Raw genomic sequence first — 18,300 nt, 5'->3', positions numbered from 1 at the left:
GCAAGGAAACGTTGCACTGGGATATTGGTGCTAAATAAGACTGAAAAAAATCATGTCAACCCACCATATCAGGATGTATGAGAACGATTGAAGCTTGGAGTTTGAAACATGAAAAATTGCATCTTTAAGTTCTACCCCCGTTGTAGTACCTGCTATTGCTGTAAAAACCTCAATCAAATCTAAAACGTTTGTTTGCACATAGCACTTAACATTGCTTATCAGCGTGCCTAGTTTTTCGGAGTAAATATCCTATAACATTGCAGAAACAATGGCGCTGATCTCATTATGTCATGGTGGTAAAGGAGATTTCTGATTTAAAAGCCACCTCCCTCACCCTGACAAAGTGCAGTTGAATTTTAGGAGGCATGCACAGTAGATGAGGGAAACTAGTCATTCATCTTCATTAATAAATTAATAATAACTGAAAAAGCCACGTCCTTCCATCAGTGTCACAAGACATGCCTAACAAAGGCAACAAGATATTCCCATACCCCCATTTTACAAGTTCTGAAAAATGAGTTGGACTCGAGAGGCATTTGAAAATCATAGTCCTTGAGGCAGCTATGTGTTTTGACACCTTCAAAAAGTATACTTCACAAAATAAAAAAAATAAAAAAAACCTTAAATAAATGTCTGTCTGCCTTAATAGGGCTCAGAAATCAGCCTCAAGTTAAATACCCTTCAGAGTTGTTAATTTGGCCTTAAGCTGGTTATTCCAAAAAAGGCAATCAGCCGCAACTCGAAAACCGTCTCCACAATTAGATGGGACCTGACCGGAATCTCCGGAGTGTCTGCACAATCAAGAGCAATAAGACATGGTCGGTCAGCTGGAGACTTGAAAGTATGTATCTTTCACTGTAACAGGTCAAGAAAATTAATTTCTAAAAAATACAGGGCCTTGTGTAAAAAAATGTAGGGGTTACTGTTATTGAATAGCAATTAGAAAATTACAATTCCTAATGTACAAAAACATACACCTTAAATAGCGATTCCTAGTGAGTCGCAAATCAAACTCTCTCATGAAAGTTAATGAGGTAAGTTGCAATTTGCGATTCATTAGGATTTGAAGCCATAACAGACCACCATGTCTCTGCTTTTTAATAAATATATATATATATATTTTTTTTTTATTGAGTCCGTTTTTCTTGAAGGAAAACAGGATGTCCTTAAAAAAAAAAAAATGTTTTTTTTATTTTTTATTTTTTTAAGTAGGCAGCGAGCCATCGGACCACTGCCTGCTCCTAAAGAATATTTGTTTCAATATTCTCAAAAGGGAAGGGGTTCCTTGACGACCCCTTCCCATTGCAAATGGGTTACCACCTCCTTTGAGATGTTGGTAAAAAAAAATAATGTTTAGCACCCATAATTTGGTCACAAAACATTCATACATACCACTATGATTCTGTATTTGGAAGGGCCGCCCTAAACACTCCCTTTCCAAATACTGACTCACAAACACAAATTGTGATTCAGTAATGTGTTACTGAATCCCTAATTGCGCTTTGTACATATGAAAAGGTATTTTTGTGGTTGAAAACTGCCTGATTCTGTGAATCCGCACTGGTTTTTATAAAGAAGTCATTTAGTCTGTCCTGAGGTGTGCTCACAGGAATTTTAATTCATCTTTTGTTGTTTCGCAGGAAGTAGATGAATGTGGAGTTGACAAATTCACAGTGTTGTTACCATCGGGCACGCCATTGCCAGCACGACGACAGCATACATTACATGCCCCTGGAAGTATATCCTCTGTTTGTCTGGAGTTGTATGAGTCCATAGGAAAAACATCTGTAACAGAAGAGTATAAATTTGCACAGGTGAGCCTAAATCTGTCCATTAGCTGGATTTCTATTTTGTTGTTTGCAATCATGCTAACTTCTGAAAATACCACCAGAGCCTTACAAAGAGCAAGTTGAGGGTGGCTTCTGTCATTGTTTTCCCATCCAGTTTGTCTTTCATTTATTTTAAGCAGCATCAAATGTATAATTGTGGATATAGTAATTCATGGACGCAAAAGATACTAGTATCAGAATATCATGTTCAGATCCAAGCATTCAGTAGAAAATCATTTTATATATCCAGTTTACTTGAAGCTTAATATGCCTACAGTTATACAAGTAGTATAGCTGGAGTCCTGGATCACCACAAAAAAGCTGCTGCTAAGAGTTTCTCTAAATGTATATGTGATAATAGTAAGGATGTCGGAGTTGCAGTGCTCATTGGTATATTAGCAAAAATGTCTGCTGTCAATCCTCAGCTAGGTTTGTAGAATCATTTGCGGTTACAGATGATTCCGCCACCAATATCACACTACCGCACCCCAAACCAGCACCATGCGGTCTCTATCAATTCCCTGAAAGGAGTCACCTACACAGCAAGCACAGCACGGACTGACTACTCACTCTCTGGAGGGCCCCTGAGCAACACGCAAGACTCCATCCATGGTCAGGACAACTAGTTGCTCAACAGCAACATCCCGCGAAATGATCTGCATCGTGAAAAAGTTGGCATTTCATCACAACTTGCAAATGTCATTTAATGTATGCAGTTCATGTGAATTAATCAGCCCCCTTAGATGCAGGGCAATCTTTACTTTTTTTAATTGATGTTGTTGGGAATTTATCTACTCCAGGAAACATGAGACACACTTGTGAACTTTACTGATTAAAATGCATTACTGATAGCTGGTGTTGTGCATTGCTACAAGAGATACTCTAAGTAGGGATTTAAGTTTTCTTGGTGCCATCCAACATGGCCATTGTTTCAGTGTCTGACTCCAGCTATTGTCACTGCCAGTTTTAATCTAAAGGACAACATACCTATGTATAATACTAATTTCAGTATTGTGTAAGAGCCACCAGCACACGTAAGTAAGTCACCCACACAACAGGCACCCAGCATAAGACAGAGTTCCTTTTAATTGGGGACTCATGTAAGAAGTACATTCCACGTCAGTAACCTCAGATCATTGGACACACATAAAACTGGATCATAAAAATAACTGTTTTGTCCAGGTCATCAATTTTAATTGAGGTACTCATGCCATCCTAAAGGTTGGCATATGCTGATGTAGACCTTTCTCTTGGTTGAGAATGATGGGTCGATGGCCAAGTCTTGGTGGGTCCACAATATCTTGGCAGCCATTGTGGTGTTGGCAAGGTCAGGGAGCTGGTCTTGGGTCTCTGACTGGTAGGATAAGAAATATCAAATGATGAATACAAAGAATCAGCCAGGGGTGTCTCCTGTCACTGGTGTAAGAGATAGACCTAACCACATGTTCAGTTGAAGAAGTGTGTTTTTAAGCCTCTTCTGGTTTTAGGGATATAGTTATTTAGTCGCAGTTATCACAATAGGTCAGTCCTGCAAGTGGAACCTTGTAATTGGGGGAATTTGTCCCCCAACACGCTTGTATCTGGTATGGCAAATAGTAAATCAGTTTCAGATTTGGTGACCCAAGGCTTCTATTGTAGAAGAAATTAGCAAGGTAACCTAATTCGTTGCATGGCAATGTTTTGTGGCCCAAAGCAATTGCTGTTATAATCTGATCTGTCAGAAGCCAATGGAGGGTCCTTCCTGTTTGACTGATTGGTGATGACTTCTCAGGCCGAATATCAGTTGCAAAAATGTATATTGTCTTTAAAGAAGAAGATGGGTGTGATCACGAAAAGAACATACTAGCTTCAGGACCTTTAAAAAGAATGGTGATAGTAAATGGAAATAATACAAAAACTTGGATGAAATCATACACCTCACTGTACAACAGTCAAGGCCCACTGGGTAGTAGATAGATCTTCTAAAAGACCGGCCAGGAGATAGGAAAGAGCAAGCAGTGTTTTGGTGATCAGTGGAGCGTCAGATCATGACTGTTCTTTATCTCAGAGACAAGGTATAGGATATAAATAGAAGCTAAATCTGATTTAGATTGTGGTTCATGGACCAGGCCCATCTTGTTTGCTCTGATCTACTCCACCTTAATCTACTTTTCCTAAAACATAAACTTGTGTAGACCACACATTCATATATTCCACCCATATTGTATGGCGACTCCATGCATACATTGTCCTCTCATTGATACATCTCCTGATGTGTCTCCTGACCACCTTGTAGTCTTCTCTGGTGACCCCTGTTCCACAAGCACTGCAAAGAAGCAAAGGAATTTGGCTTCTCTGTGCTGTGTAATTCCTCTCTCCACCGGATGCCCCTCATTTCCTCCCCCTCTGCCTCTTCACATGACAGTCACAATAGATCATATACCTGTGCTTTGTTTGTTAAATAATCTGTGCCAGTGCCCAAAGCACTGCTCAGACATTGGAGGTCGGTGCTATAAAATGCTACTGCGCCAGATACCAAGAATTGGTTGTCCTGAATCTACCTCAGGCTTCTTTAACCCCTGCCCCTTTATCTCACACTTACTGGTTTCTGCTTTCTCCCATGGTGACGGATTTTCTGTCTCTCTCTTCCTTCGTGGTTCCGTTGGCTCTATCTTTTTCTCTCTCAGGAAATGTCTGATGAGGAGAAATAAAAGCCAGTCCCCATTATTAAGTGCCTGTGGCGCTCGACGGCTTACATTTCAAATAAATTACTGCCATATACTATTATGGTACCATGCAGCTACTCTCAATGTATTCTACTGAAGATCAAGGCACAGCTTCTGAGACTGTGCTAGGAGGATACATGGTCACCCTCAAGTGGGTGAGATAACACTTTGTTCACAAAGTTAAAACTTCACTTTCTCACCCTTGTGTTTCTAATTTCCTGATGGAGCTTGAATCTCATGCCAATTATTTAAGGGAATCCACAAATTTTGGGGACCTGAGTAAGACCTATTTGGCGCATCTTTTTTCAGTGTACTGGGCTTCCATCAGTATGACAACAAATGTTTGCAGTAAGCTTTCTGTGGGACCATGAGTTAAAACACATTTTCCTCCAAAGGAGGACAGAGACCCCTGAAATATTTGTCAAAATAAATTTTTCTTCAAACTTGCATAACTAGGGCTGCTGCTGTCCTCATTATTTAAACCCTTCTTCCTTTTTTTGGAATTACATCAGGAATACAAATGTTGAGAGTGGTTATATTTTATGAATATATTCTCTTTCTAAAGAAAATCAATATCCAATTTATGAAGCTGGTATCGGTCATTTCACTTCAAGGATGTGCACGTCTAGTTGCTCTCCTCCACCACCCAATCCAAATAGCAATATAGAGAAGGGAAAATGTTTCTTTGATCTGATAACTTTTATGAAAGAAATGTCTGGCACTTGCAAAACACACCTAAGTGGAGAAGGACTTGGGCTGGTAATAGTGGTGGCTACATTACAATGCCTCCAAGCACAAACATTGGCACAGTCAGTAGGCTTGGATTGCGTTCAGCATTAGCACAGCGTAGCAAGACATGGGGAAGGATATAAGCATGAGGGGACAGAAAGGGGACAGTTGTAAAGTATTGCTTCATGCAGTTCAATGCAAGCACTCTAGTGGAGGTGGAAGGATACATTGAAACAGCCAAAAGCAATAGGTAGGAGAAGACTACTCCACTTCACTGAGCCAAGACATGATTGACCCAGTCTCATACTAATGGTTAAAAGAGACTGGCCCAAGAAAGTTAGTGGTAGAAAGGGGCAGACCTAAAGCCCACTCTATGTATATTGTTAGCATGAGGTCTGTTTCAAAGCTGTGTAAAAGAGTAAGGTGGCACCCACAACACCACAGAATCTGCATCTGAAGAGAAGTAAATAGGAACCTGGCACAGTGCTAGGAGCCTGGCCGCTTAATGGTGCAAGGAGGATTGGTTCAACCTTTGCCTCTCTATGTACATGTGACTTAAATTAATCAGGGGTGTGGAATTTATTAAAATATCTACTTGTCCGGGGGACAGGTTGCTTCTCAAATCTACTTGTCCTGTAAAAAGATCTACTTGTCCCTTTGGTGCCATGTAGTGTGGCGCCAAATTATGGCAGCAATCTCATTATGTAAGAGCTCTGATAATAGCCTCTCTGATTATGCCAGGGCTACTACCATAGTAGGGCTTGAATTCTTGCAGTTTCAATCCCTACTGTAGCAATTTCCTTATTTTGCCACCTTTCTGCAGATCTGCATACTGGGGCTGGAGGAAGCAGTAAGCAATAGTTCCAGGGCTGGAATGCCTTTGAGTCTGCAAACCTACTAACCTGCATGTTTTAAAGATTTTCACCAGCTTCTCTCTAATATTTTCCCATAATAAGAAAGGTTGGACATTTACTCCTGACAATGGCAGAATTAGAACTTCTTCCAGGGTTGGGAAGAAAGTGGCTGGAGGGAAAATGAACTTGCAAATGGTCAATAGATTTTCACATGAGCAAATATACACATGCGTATTTACCCATGCTAAAATACAGTTCACAAATATTTTATAGGGGTACGACATATACCATGGGTGCACTTTTGTGACTTTCTTTAAGAATTTGGGGCCACATGTAGGTAGGTTCAGATTTGCGACCCGCAAATTGCGAGTCGCAAATCCGAATGTAGGATGGTGTCCCTGACACCATCTGTGATTCGCAAGGGCTTCGCAAATGCCCACCTCATGAATAATCATGAGGTGGGTCGCAATTTGCGACCCCCTTGCGAATGGCGGCCCTCACAGGGATGGTGGCCTGCTGGACCACCATGTCTGTGACTGCTTTTCAATAAAGCATTTTTTTTTTTTTTTTGTAATGCAGCCCGTTTTCCTTAAAGGAAAACGAGATGCATTACAAAAACGAAAAATTAAACGTTTTCGTTTCATTTTTTCAGAGCAGGCAGTGGTCCGCAGGACCACTGCCTGCTCTGAAAAAATGTTTACAGTGACATTCACAATGAGGAAGGGGTCCCATGGGGACCCCTTCCCTTTTGCGAAAGTGTTAGCACCCATTTGAAATGGGTGCAAACTGCGATTGGTTTGCACCCGCGTTCGCAAAACAATCCTACATTGCACTGCGAGTCGCAATTAGGAAGGGAACACCCCTTCCTAATTGCGAGTCGCAAACCCGTTTTGCGATTCGGTAACCAGGTTACCGAATCGCAAAACTGGGTTTGTGCATCGCAATGTGCTTTTTGCAAGTCGCAAACAGCGAAAGTCTCTGTTTGCGACATGCAAAAAGCTACCTACATGTGGGTCTTGGTCCCTAATTAGGTCTGGTGTTAACAAAGACATTTTGTTTTTATTAAACTTCTATTTCACTCTCTTTCGGCTGGCTTTACTGTGAATGATCGCATTCTGCTCTTCCACAAGGAGCTTATTGGCACACAAAGTAGTTTTGTTCAGTGTCAGGAACTACAGTGGCAATCAGTGACGTAACGAAACTGGAGGGTGCCCCTTTGCAAAGAACATGGAGGAGCCCCCTCTCCAGACTCACTCAGGGCAGGTGCTCTGCTGAAGGGGCCCCCTGGAGGGCGGCTGCGGGGCCTTTGTTATGCCACTGGTGGCAACGTGTGCTTTTAGAGTTCAAAAACATTTTTCTTTTTTTTGCCAGTGTTTGTTCCCACAACAATAAAGTGTTACAAAAGCCATGTCAAAACAAGACACGCATTGATGAAACTAAAAGACTTATAAAAATATGTCAGATCAGTTGGCTTTGTCAGTGTTTGTTTATTTTCATGCTTCCCATAATCGTGTTAAAAATGGTTACACTGATTTTCCATTAGAAATATTTTTGGGAAATACTAGCATGCATCAAAACATTTTACTAAATGACACTTCATTTGCATCTAATCAGAGAGCATTCTGGGAGCATTATACTTAGCCTCATAGCCTAAACTTTTCAAACATGTGTATACACGTTTTTTGTTTTTTTGTACTGGAACCAACGTCAGTAGTGAAGTGTGACCTTAAAACATTTATTTACAGCACTCACCCTAATAATGAAGGCTTTCAAATAATGAACCATAAATACAAGTTCGAACACCATTATCTTTTGAAAACACATTACCTCAACTGCAGAGAGTTCCACTCTCTGTAAACAGGCAGCCAAAGGGTTTGTGCTGCAGAGGGTTGGGCCTACTTGTCCCAAGGACAAAGTAAACATAAAAACTTGTTGCCCTTGACCCCAAACAAGATGTCCCGGGCGTCGGGCGATAGGAATTCCACATCCCTGATTAATTCTTCTTTGAACCAGAAAAGCAAAATCATTTTAAATTCTGGTGTGGAGAATCATTATCTCTCTAGAAAACTAGGATGATTGTGTGATTGTGCTAGGAGTCCATGCTGTTTCTCCACATTTGTCTTCTGTGTCATTGGTCTCAACCCTGCCCCTTTCACGAGCACTGTTACCACACATCAGATGGCTGGAGTACCATGATCAAAAGGCTGCAGGTTAATTCGGTGAGCACATTACATTTGTGGTGTGTTGGTGACGTGTTGGCCCAGGTCTGCAAACTGTTCCTTACCTTGGCTGTTTGAGGGGAGTCCTTGTTGTGATCTTGGTCTAATACTTTGCTGCCGTTAGCCTACGTCTCAGTGAGCTGAAGCTTGTTTCTTTGGATGTTTCACTTCAAAGTGTACATGAGCATCTGTTTCTGTTGACAACCTCAGAAGAAGGGGCAAGGAGCGTTGGAATGCTCTTATGAGTTAGTGTGCGCTACTGCAATTTTCTGTATATGAGTTCCAGGTTTAACTTCACTTGACTTCACTTTTATGGCTCTCAATTGAAGATACAGAATTTACTAGATCCACAAAAACACTCTTGAAGCTCATTTGTTTACTACCTAGAATTTTGATGCTTTGTAATAATATCTGATGCCCTTCTGATCAGTACTCTCATAAAATTACTCTATCAGACGATAGAAGACTTTTTAGGGGTTGATGTTGGTACATATGTACCCCAATGGTGACTATTTAAATAAGATTGTTTCAGCTACATAGCAGGATAAAGACTAACTAAATTAATGGGCAGCACTTCCACCATTTAAGGACTCCTGGTGGTAGGCGGCATGAGGGCTGACTATGCCAACAGCACCCAAGTACAATTTAGGAGCACTGATGAACATTTTTTATCCAAAGAATCCAAAATGTTGCAGCTTCACTGGGTGGCAGTGAGGGAAAGGGGCATCCTGTATCACATTTGAAGGTTAACCGCAAGTGTCATGTAAGGCACCCTATTGCTGAGGAACACGAGATAGCTTATTTGGCAGGTGTGCGAGTTGCTATAGGAAATCCCAGCTGCTACATAATTTTCTGTCTGTGGAGTTATATGTTAAACTTTCTGCCTCTTTGAATTTCTGTAGTCCATTTTATCTGAAAGTAAATCTGTCTTTCAGTACATTTTTCATCAATCTGTTTCTTTCCAATGATCCACTTTCGAGCTGCTTTGTATCGCTCACAAAGCTATACATGGAACAGGACAGCTTTTCATCAGAAATAAAATAACCAAATACATTCAACAAAGAAACCTCCACTCAAGATTGGCCCCCCTCTTTAAAACACCACCATATAAGAAAAAGACAATAGGTTGTACATCCTTATCTGTTCATGCAACCACACTATGGAATTGGTTACCCCCAATAAGATCCACGGATAACTATCTTGTCTTTAGGAGTCTTCTCAGGAGTTGGCTCTTTCCTTCTTAACCACCATATCCAAGCAGCAATGAACTGCATATGCCTGTGTTGATAAATATTTATAATCTGATTGTGTATATTTTAGATATGTATAGTTCTTTAAGAGCTATGTATAGTTCCTATTTCACAATAATAAAATATACATATACTCTTTAAGCCTGTTTAACCGTGAGTAAATATACATTTGTTAAATATATATATGTGTGTATGTGCATGTGTATATGTATTTGTGTGTGTGTATATACATATATATGTGTATATTATTCTATGCCTAACATGTTCATACGTCATTGCATAGCTCCTAGATAAGTTGTTATATTAGACAATTAAGAATCCCTGCTTTCTTTTTTATATCACAACGAGCAAATGTTATCTTAACTATTTTAACAGCAAGCATTTCGCTATTGAAAAATTGAGGAAAGATAAATGAATGTTGTAAAAGTACACTTCCAAATCAACATCAAATATTACAAATCTTTAAAGTGTGTGTTTATACAATACAGCTTTACATCTCATATTATTATACCCATGATTATATTCCTTACACATATATTCCCTTGCTATGTATTTACGCATCTGTTTATTACTCTAGTACTACTGTAGTAGAGAACAAAAATACATAACATTTTAAAAATGAAAAGTAAAATCAAATTTACTCTCTTGTAAGCTTTACTATGTTTCCCCATCACCCTATGCCTCTATCAATCTATCCTCCATTCCCACTCTGACTCATCCCAAACCCATTCTACTACTTTAATCTCCAGAATAACCTACCTAAGCTCTTCCCTCCTCTACCGCATCTAGCTCACCTCAAACCTCAGTTTACTACTATGTTCTTTCAAACAACCCTATTAGATTCTTCCTCCTTTATCTTACCTTTGACTCATCCAAAACCCCTTCTACTGCTGTGATCTCCCTAACCCTTTCCACAGACTCTTCCCTCCTCTATCTCTCCTTTACTCATCCCAAGCCTCATCCTGTTGCTATAAACTCCCAATTAACACTTTTGGATTATTCCCTCCTCTATTCCTCCATTACTCTACTCAATCCAACTAACAACTCACATATCCTCCGCTCAAAATAACTCATACTAATACTGTACTCGTATTTCCCTGTACTAATCCACCACCGATTCCTCTTGGATTCCAGAGTAGCGTGCTACTCACTGAAAAGCGCTTCAACGGCTTGCCAGGGGTAGTAAGTGCTGTATAAATACAATTACAAAGGTCAAACGACACATCAAATAATAATTTTTTTGCAGTTTGTTAATTAGAAAGTTATCAGGTGCAATGTGTAAATTTGTTGTTCTTAAAAGTACGTGTATACGTTTTTCTTTTGTTTTGGTTACAGATAATTTTGAGGGAATTAGAGAAAAAGGAGGGCAAACACGATATAACAGCCGTTCTCACCATGAAAAGGTAAACATCTCAAGTATAACCCTATCCTGTGAATTCTTATCACAGTTCTGTTTTTTTATTAAACGCAAATCTGTATTGTAAATTCCTTAGATCATAACAGTGTGAGTCCTGATTTAATATCCAAAGACCAACTCCGTGGCATTTCATGAAACTTAGTTGAAATTGCTTGATTTTATATTAGAACAATTGTGATGCACGTTCTACGACAATGAAATTAAATGTACTCTGATTTAATTTGGCATAATCTTGGTAGGCCAATGCAAGTAATGATTTTTGTCCATGTGTAATCTGAACATGCAATTAATTGTATATTTTCAGCCTGCCTAAATCTGTGCCTCCATCTGAAACCACCCTGTTGGACCTGGCCCTTTCTACCGGGTCATTCCCCAAACTTTCTGCCTTCTCCTCCTAATGTTTTTTTACCCTTTTTGGCTCACGATATGACTCTGGTCACTTTATGACTGCCAACCAGTGCTAACATGCACGTGCTCTCCCTTGTAAACTTGGTATGATTGGCACATTTAATTTACCTGTAAATCCCTTGTACAGTGGTATCCCTATACCCAGGGCCTGTAAATTAAATGCTACTAGTGGGCCTGCAGCGCTTCTTGCCCCACCCTTAGAAGTAGCCTTTCAAACCTGTCTCAGGCCTGCTAGCTCAGGGCCTGTGTGCACATTATCCTGCCACAAGGACCTGGCATCTAATTGTACTTGCCAGGCCCAGAACCCCCCCTTTTACTACATGTAAGTCACCCCTAAGGTAGGCCCTAGCTAGTCCTATGGGCAGGGTGCTATGTATGTAGAAGGCAGGACATGTGCCTAGTAGCATGGCCTGTCCTGGTAGTGACAAACAGCCTATTTGGTTTCTCACTGCTGTGAGTGCTGCCTTCTCATATGATTGCATTGGAAATGCCCTGCCTTATGTCTAGGGAATATTGTCTGATTTATGAGGAGTAGCGTAGGCATGTTTGGTATGGTTGTAATGGTAGTGAGAAATGCTGCTTACTGGTGTAGGCGGATTTATTATCACCATTATAGAAATGCCACTTCTAGAAAGTGAACCTTTCTCTGTGCTTATGACTGGTGTTTTGCAGCTTGACTCCAATCCGCCTTTCGGCACAGTGACAGCTGGGCTTTGTGCCTATTTTCAGACAGCCTGCACACAGGGAGGGTGGAGGTGTCACAGAGGTGCATCTACATACTGAATGATCTTCCTGGCCTGAGAGAAGGGAGAGGCAGGGCACACCTACATTTGGAAAGGCTGTGCCCGGCCTCACACAAAGGGCTCGTTTACTCCCAACTGATGTCTGGATCCTGTGCTGGAGGAGAGAGGGGCCACTCCTATAACCAGTTGTAACTGGTTGGAACCTCCTCTCCTCATTGAAAATGCTTTGCAAAACTGAGTATGAATTTTTTTTCCCCCCATTTCGTAGAGCACTTGTGGAACCGGGACTGGACCCTTAGCAGAGGGACTGCTGGACGGCACCAAATTACTCAACTGGATTGCTCTTCTGTTTGTTGCCCTGCTGCCTTGGGTCTGTTGGGTGGCACAAAGGACTCTGCAGGATTGCTTTTCTGCTTCTTGCCCTGCCTGCCAGTTACTCTTTGACTTGGGTTCTCCCGGGGCACTGCTGGACTACCAGGAGGAACTATCCCTACCTGCCATTAGGGTGCTGGCCTCTTATCTGTTGCCTACCGCACCCCAGGTGTCGCACCAGTGTCACCCAGGGGCTGATTGCTGTGGACCCTGCCACTACTTGTGACTGAGCGCAAGGACAATCGCTGGGGGGGTGGGGGGGACCCTCCTGTGCTGGAGCCTAGCACCTAAGGAGTGCTCTGCTGTGTTCACTTAGCACATGAGGAGCACTTCCCTTGATTTATTCAGTGCGCTTGGAAAGCGCTTCCCTGCCCCCCCGTCGAGGGAGAAAATGCTGCCGCAACCTGGGCTGGCTGCGACGTACAAGCGCATCCGAATCGCGCTTGGGGAGCTGCCACAGGGGCACAAGATAGTAAAGACTGGAGCGAGTGTGCTCCTGGAGGTGCCCCTCGGGCAAAGCGTTCTGAGAGGAGCGCCCCCAGGTACCGGCAGACTCTTACCCTTGTGCCATCACCACCGCAGCTCCAAGCTGCACTCAGAGGAGATCCCTTGCAAGAGAAGACAAGAGAGAGCTAGAAGCCACGAGGCAGCTTCGGTGACTCCCCGGCAAGCATCCAGCTCCCCAAAGCATTGTGGTGAGCTGCCTGGGAGAACCAGAGGCCCCAGGAAGGTGACACCAGGGTTCCGAGCCAGGAGGCTCACCCCACTGGGGCCCCTTCCAACTGCTGTGGCTTGCACCCAGTAGAGAGACCTTATCAGAGCCCCCGCCTTTACTGCTGGGCCCCCCACCCACAATTGGCAGTGGTGGCATACAAGCAGGTCGGGGTGGTGACCCACGACGGAGGTCCCCGGTCCTGCCATCTTGAACCCCAAACCTTAATTCTCGGTGCGGAGGTCGGAGTTATTGGGGCATGGACGTCCCTTCTCCGCCCCCATCGTTTGGCGCCCAGCACAAATAGGCTCTCACCGGTCCTTGTGAGCATATGGTGAAATATGTGCATTCCTGCCGTTGTGTTGGGTGCATTTATGGTGTTGATTTTTGCAGTCATAACATTCTTTTGCTAAAGGCTAATGCCATGGGCTTTTGGGTGCTGTCATACTGTGTGCAGTAATGAGAATGTTTTGGCAATACTGACCCTATAATTATGGTGATATGTGCGTTCTTTTAGTAATGTTTACCTTACTACTACTTATGTTGCAAAATAATCAGTAACCTGTTATGTGACTACTGCTGGATTTCGCAAAATACTAGTACTGTGTAATGTTCTGACAACTGCTCGGGTAGCAGGGTATTACTGACATGTTGTGTTTGGTCCATGATATTCTATACAGTAATTTTATTTTATACAACTTGGTGTTGTGTTTCCTTTGTGGCGTGCATAGTGCGTCACATTTGTTGTGTGTGTTGTGCAAATGCTTTACACATTGCCTTCAGGTTAGGCCTGATTGCTCGTGCCGAGCTACCAAGGGGGTGAGCAGGAGTTATCCTGGGTGTGTAACCCCCCTCGCCCTGACTAGAGTGGGTGGGTTCTGCCTGGCTTAGGTGCATACCCTAGCCAATCAGAAACCCCATTTCTAACACACCATAATCAATTTCATAATTAACAGTGGTGCAGGTCTACTGTTTTGCCCTATACTGCTAGGATACTCCATTGTTTTCGAGCTGGCAGATTGGCATATTTTTTATTTTAAAAAAATAATTCGGGAAACTCCTAATGATATTTCACTGCCAAGTCATGTTGTTATCTATATATTGAAAGTTACTTTCAGTTCCTTAATGCGTACCAAATATCTTAAGGTTAAACCAACTTGGTGATGCAAACGTCATGTATGTCACTTAATACGAAAACTCTTGCGTGGCAATATAAGTCATGTAACACGTCAGGTGCCAAGGTTTAGGCACCTGAAACAAATAAACTACACCACTGATAGAGTATACTCCTTTACTTGTCCAAAGAAAAGATATAGTAAGTGGGAATTGGAAAGAGGAAGTATAATGGAGTGGGAAGAGTTTTTTTTTTTTTTTTTTTTTTTTTTTTGTTACACCTCTTTGCCCTAATCCTACGGTTGTAGAATGCAAGCATAATTAAGAGCTTCCCATAATGACATTGACTTTTGTTTGTTTCACTCTGTTTATTAAAGTAAATTAATAATACATAACGTTACTCTTTTGTGACAACTCTTCCTGCACATTTGTTATAACTGAAGGCATATTGGATCAGAAGGGCTGTAACATACAGTCCCTTACGCATTTTTAATGTTCTCTTTTAAATATACTGTTTTACTTTCTGCTCCAACTTTGTTTTTCCCACTATCTGAGCACATCTCTGGGTGAAATTGGTTGATAGGGGTGATGTAGGGTGATTAGTTGCAAGGAGGATGTTTAAAAATGATTAATAAACCCACCTCAAACGCCTCAAAACGTAAAACAAACATATCTAACCTTTTAATAACAATAGATTGATCCATAAAACATGTATTATATTAGAGTGTAAGTGGACATTTATTGAAATGTAATGATACAAGTACCTAATTTAGCATTGTTGTTTGCTTCTTCCCTGCTGTTAGTAACATGTAGAAGCACTGAACTCACCAGATTGAAGGAACTTGCAAGAGGGAGTAAAATAGGAATCAATTACTAAAGAAATTGGTTAAAATCTAGAGAAAAAAAACAGGCAAACGTGATTAATTACTCAACAGCCACAAATAAAAATAAAATAAAAAAAGTAACGCTCATTGATTGATAATAGTAGTACTGACAAAAACATCTGAGTGCCGCCAGAAAAAAGACTAATGGATACATCTAACTGCAGATTCCTCACCTTCGAATACTACCCAACCATCTGACTGGATCTAGGAAAACATGTCTGTAGCAGTGTTTCTGTGTGCCGCTAGGTGACAATATGCAGCTCTGTGTAGACTCCGTACAGCCCCGGTGGTGACAGAGAAGAGTGGAGCATATAAGTTCCACCCCTGCGCGCTGTCAGTTCCTTTTTTCCACGCCTTCCAACTCAGTTCCAGTGCTCTGTACCCAATTTTGTCAGCCTCTGACGATTCTTTAAAAACAAACAAAATCCAGGGTGCTGACAAACGATGGCCTCTCCTATGATTACAGATTTGTACCAACCATGCTGTGACTGTAGAAAGCAGATGTACCTCACCTGCCTAAGGTGTCTCTCTGGTTCTTGGGCTCAGGACACGATTCGAATTTGTGCACCAGATGTGCCCTCATGCACCCGAAGGCGTGCTGGGACCGAGAAGCATTTGCAGAACACAATAGGTTGTCGAGGAACTCATGAAGGCAAAGTCCTCCAGTAAAGCAACATCAAAGTCAGACTGCAAGCACAAAGCGAAGCAGGACTCAACCCCAGCCCACCACTGTATCCAAAGAGAAGGCGCAAGGGCGTCACAATATTAGTTGGTTTCGTTCCAGATCTTCAGTTGGGGAGCATATTCTACAATTGATCCAGCTGTACCTCAAATTGCACGGGTCACTGGTGATGGTGCAGTAAATTTATGACTGCAAGGAGGCCATGCAGCAGATATGTCATTCTTCCTGCTCCTGCCGGCATCTCCTCTAGCCTCAAGGATCCACATAGTCCTACAGTCTGTTTACAGCAGGCAGATCTGTCCTCTGTGCAGTCTGACCCCCTTGGATCGATTATGGGCCCTGTACCGAATGGATTACAGACTGCAACCCCAGTGCATTCCTTGTTGATGCCAGTACCACTGGGTGAGGCTCTGATGCTGGTTCTGATGTCTAACACTAAACAAACTTCAGCCTGATCCTGATCAATGTTGTGCTACGATATTATGAAAACACAATTAATCCCATACAGCCTGACTCTCATCCTGTGCATCTACTAAGGCAGACATGCTACCACAGGCTCATCTGTTTGATATGATTCTGACCAAAGCTTTCTACCACCCAGAGATGATGATGATGATGGAGAAGGACATGTACCCCCTCACTTCGATAACAATGTTAGCATGATACCAGTGGGCTTAATACATCCCCTGATACAGAGTTAAACTAGCCTTCTGGACCACCAACAGAAGAGAGTGTGTCATTTGTAGTGACAATCTAATGAACAGCTTATGAATTGGACCTGCAACTACCTTCTGTTTGTTAGGACTAAAACTATTACTCTAATGAAAATCTAACATTTTAGGCCAGCCACATTTGAACCCTTGCTCCTTTTCCAATGAGGCCCTCACTGACATCTTAATGGACAACAGGTAACTGCCCTTTTTATTTTTTTGCCCATTGGTGAATAGGCATGTGGTCGAACATCAGACTGCTGCTTGTCGATACTGATTTGTTTCATTAACCAGCTATTTGCTTTCCAACTGAAATGTCAAGAGTTCACGCCTCAGAAATAGGAGAGGGTTGCTACTCTCTCTGTTGCCTTAGGCTTAAGAAAGATGGAGACCGTCAGCCGAGCTTTGACCTTAAACCTTAAAGTGGCAATTTCAAGATGCTCATGCTGGTCCAGGTCCCATCTGTCCTGCAGAAAGACAAATTCACAAAGGCTTATGCTGGTCCAAGGCCTGTCTGACCTGGACCGTGATGACTGTATGGTATCCTTGGACCTACAGGACACACATTTACATATACCTGTCCTGCAGTCCCACAGGTGTTGCCTGAGGTTTAGGGTAGGCCCAGAACATTTTCAGTTTCCCATGCCCTTCTTTGACCTCACCTGTGCCCCATGTGTGCTCAGAAAAGTGTGGTGGTCGCTGCCTAGATTCGAAGATCAGAGTTACGACTTTTACGTTAATGACTGGCTGTTGAAGTTGGGCTTACCACAATCAGTCGTAGACCATCTCCAGACAACGACAAACTTCCTGACATAGTTGGGGTTCACAATCAGCGAGTCAAAGTCATAACGGACTCCTTCGCAGAATCTTCTTTTCAGTGGAGTTGGTGTATATACAGTACAGTTCAGGGCCTTCCCTTTGTTGCAATGAGTCCAGGGCATTTGGGCTAAGATACCTATATTTAAGCCTCCTTTCTGGATTTCGGTGAGAGGCTCTGAGGCTTCTTGGCCTTTTAGTCTCCTCCATCTCCCTTGTCAACTACACCAGGGGGCATATTGTGGGCTCTGCAATGTAATCTGAAGTCCCAGTGGGATCAGTCGTAGGGAAACCTGTCAGATATCATTCAAATTTCAAAGAAGACTACACATGATCTGCAGTGGTGGCGACTCAACCGCAGTTGTACCATCAGCAGGCCTGCCTCCTTTCTCCACCCAGAGCTGTCATGCTGGATTACTAAGCCACTAGCCATTGGCTAGGATTCCTCCCGTCCATCAAAGGGAAGCTTGTGCAGGTTCTCACAGGCAACACCAACTCTATGCGGGATTGCAACAGACAGGGCAGAGTCTCAGTGCTCAGGAGGCTCAGTGCTTCTGGAGTTGTTTGGAGCATCCAGGCAGGTTTCTGATGGCGTGTCATTTGGAAGTGTCTTCGAATGCCACAACGGATGAGCTCATTAGATGGCATTTGGCAGACCACGAATAGCTATTACATCCCGAGACGCAACAGGATCAGTTCGGGAGGACCTCCTGTCTGTGCAACAGGGCAGGGTCCTCCCACCGAATCTATGCAGTTTGCACCTCCAAGTGTGAAGATTGAGCAGCAGCATTTCCTGTCACTGGAACGGATGGACGTTATCCTTGCGGCCATATGCCCTTCAGCTAAGTCAATTTTTG

General features: G+C 42.5%; 1 protein-coding gene across 1 annotated transcript in view; it reads left to right on the top strand.

Annotated features, from left to right (window-relative positions):
* Positions 1 to 18,300, top strand: part of HSPA14 (heat shock protein family A (Hsp70) member 14) — a 187,752-nt gene that overhangs the window by 156,691 nt on the left and 12,761 nt on the right. Inside the window, exons 12-13 of the mRNA XM_069228724.1 lie at positions 1,641 to 1,814; positions 10,922 to 10,989. Of these exons, the coding sequence (XP_069084825.1) occupies positions 1,641 to 1,814; positions 10,922 to 10,989 (242 nt within the window). The remainder of the gene's footprint in view (positions 1 to 1,640; positions 1,815 to 10,921; positions 10,990 to 18,300) is intronic.

This window comes from Pleurodeles waltl, chromosome 4_1 (assembly GCF_031143425.1).
Source record: "Pleurodeles waltl isolate 20211129_DDA chromosome 4_1, aPleWal1.hap1.20221129, whole genome shotgun sequence".
Taxonomy (NCBI): domain Eukaryota; kingdom Metazoa; phylum Chordata; class Amphibia; order Caudata; family Salamandridae; genus Pleurodeles; species Pleurodeles waltl.
This window is presented reverse-complemented; position numbering and strand designations above follow the sequence as displayed.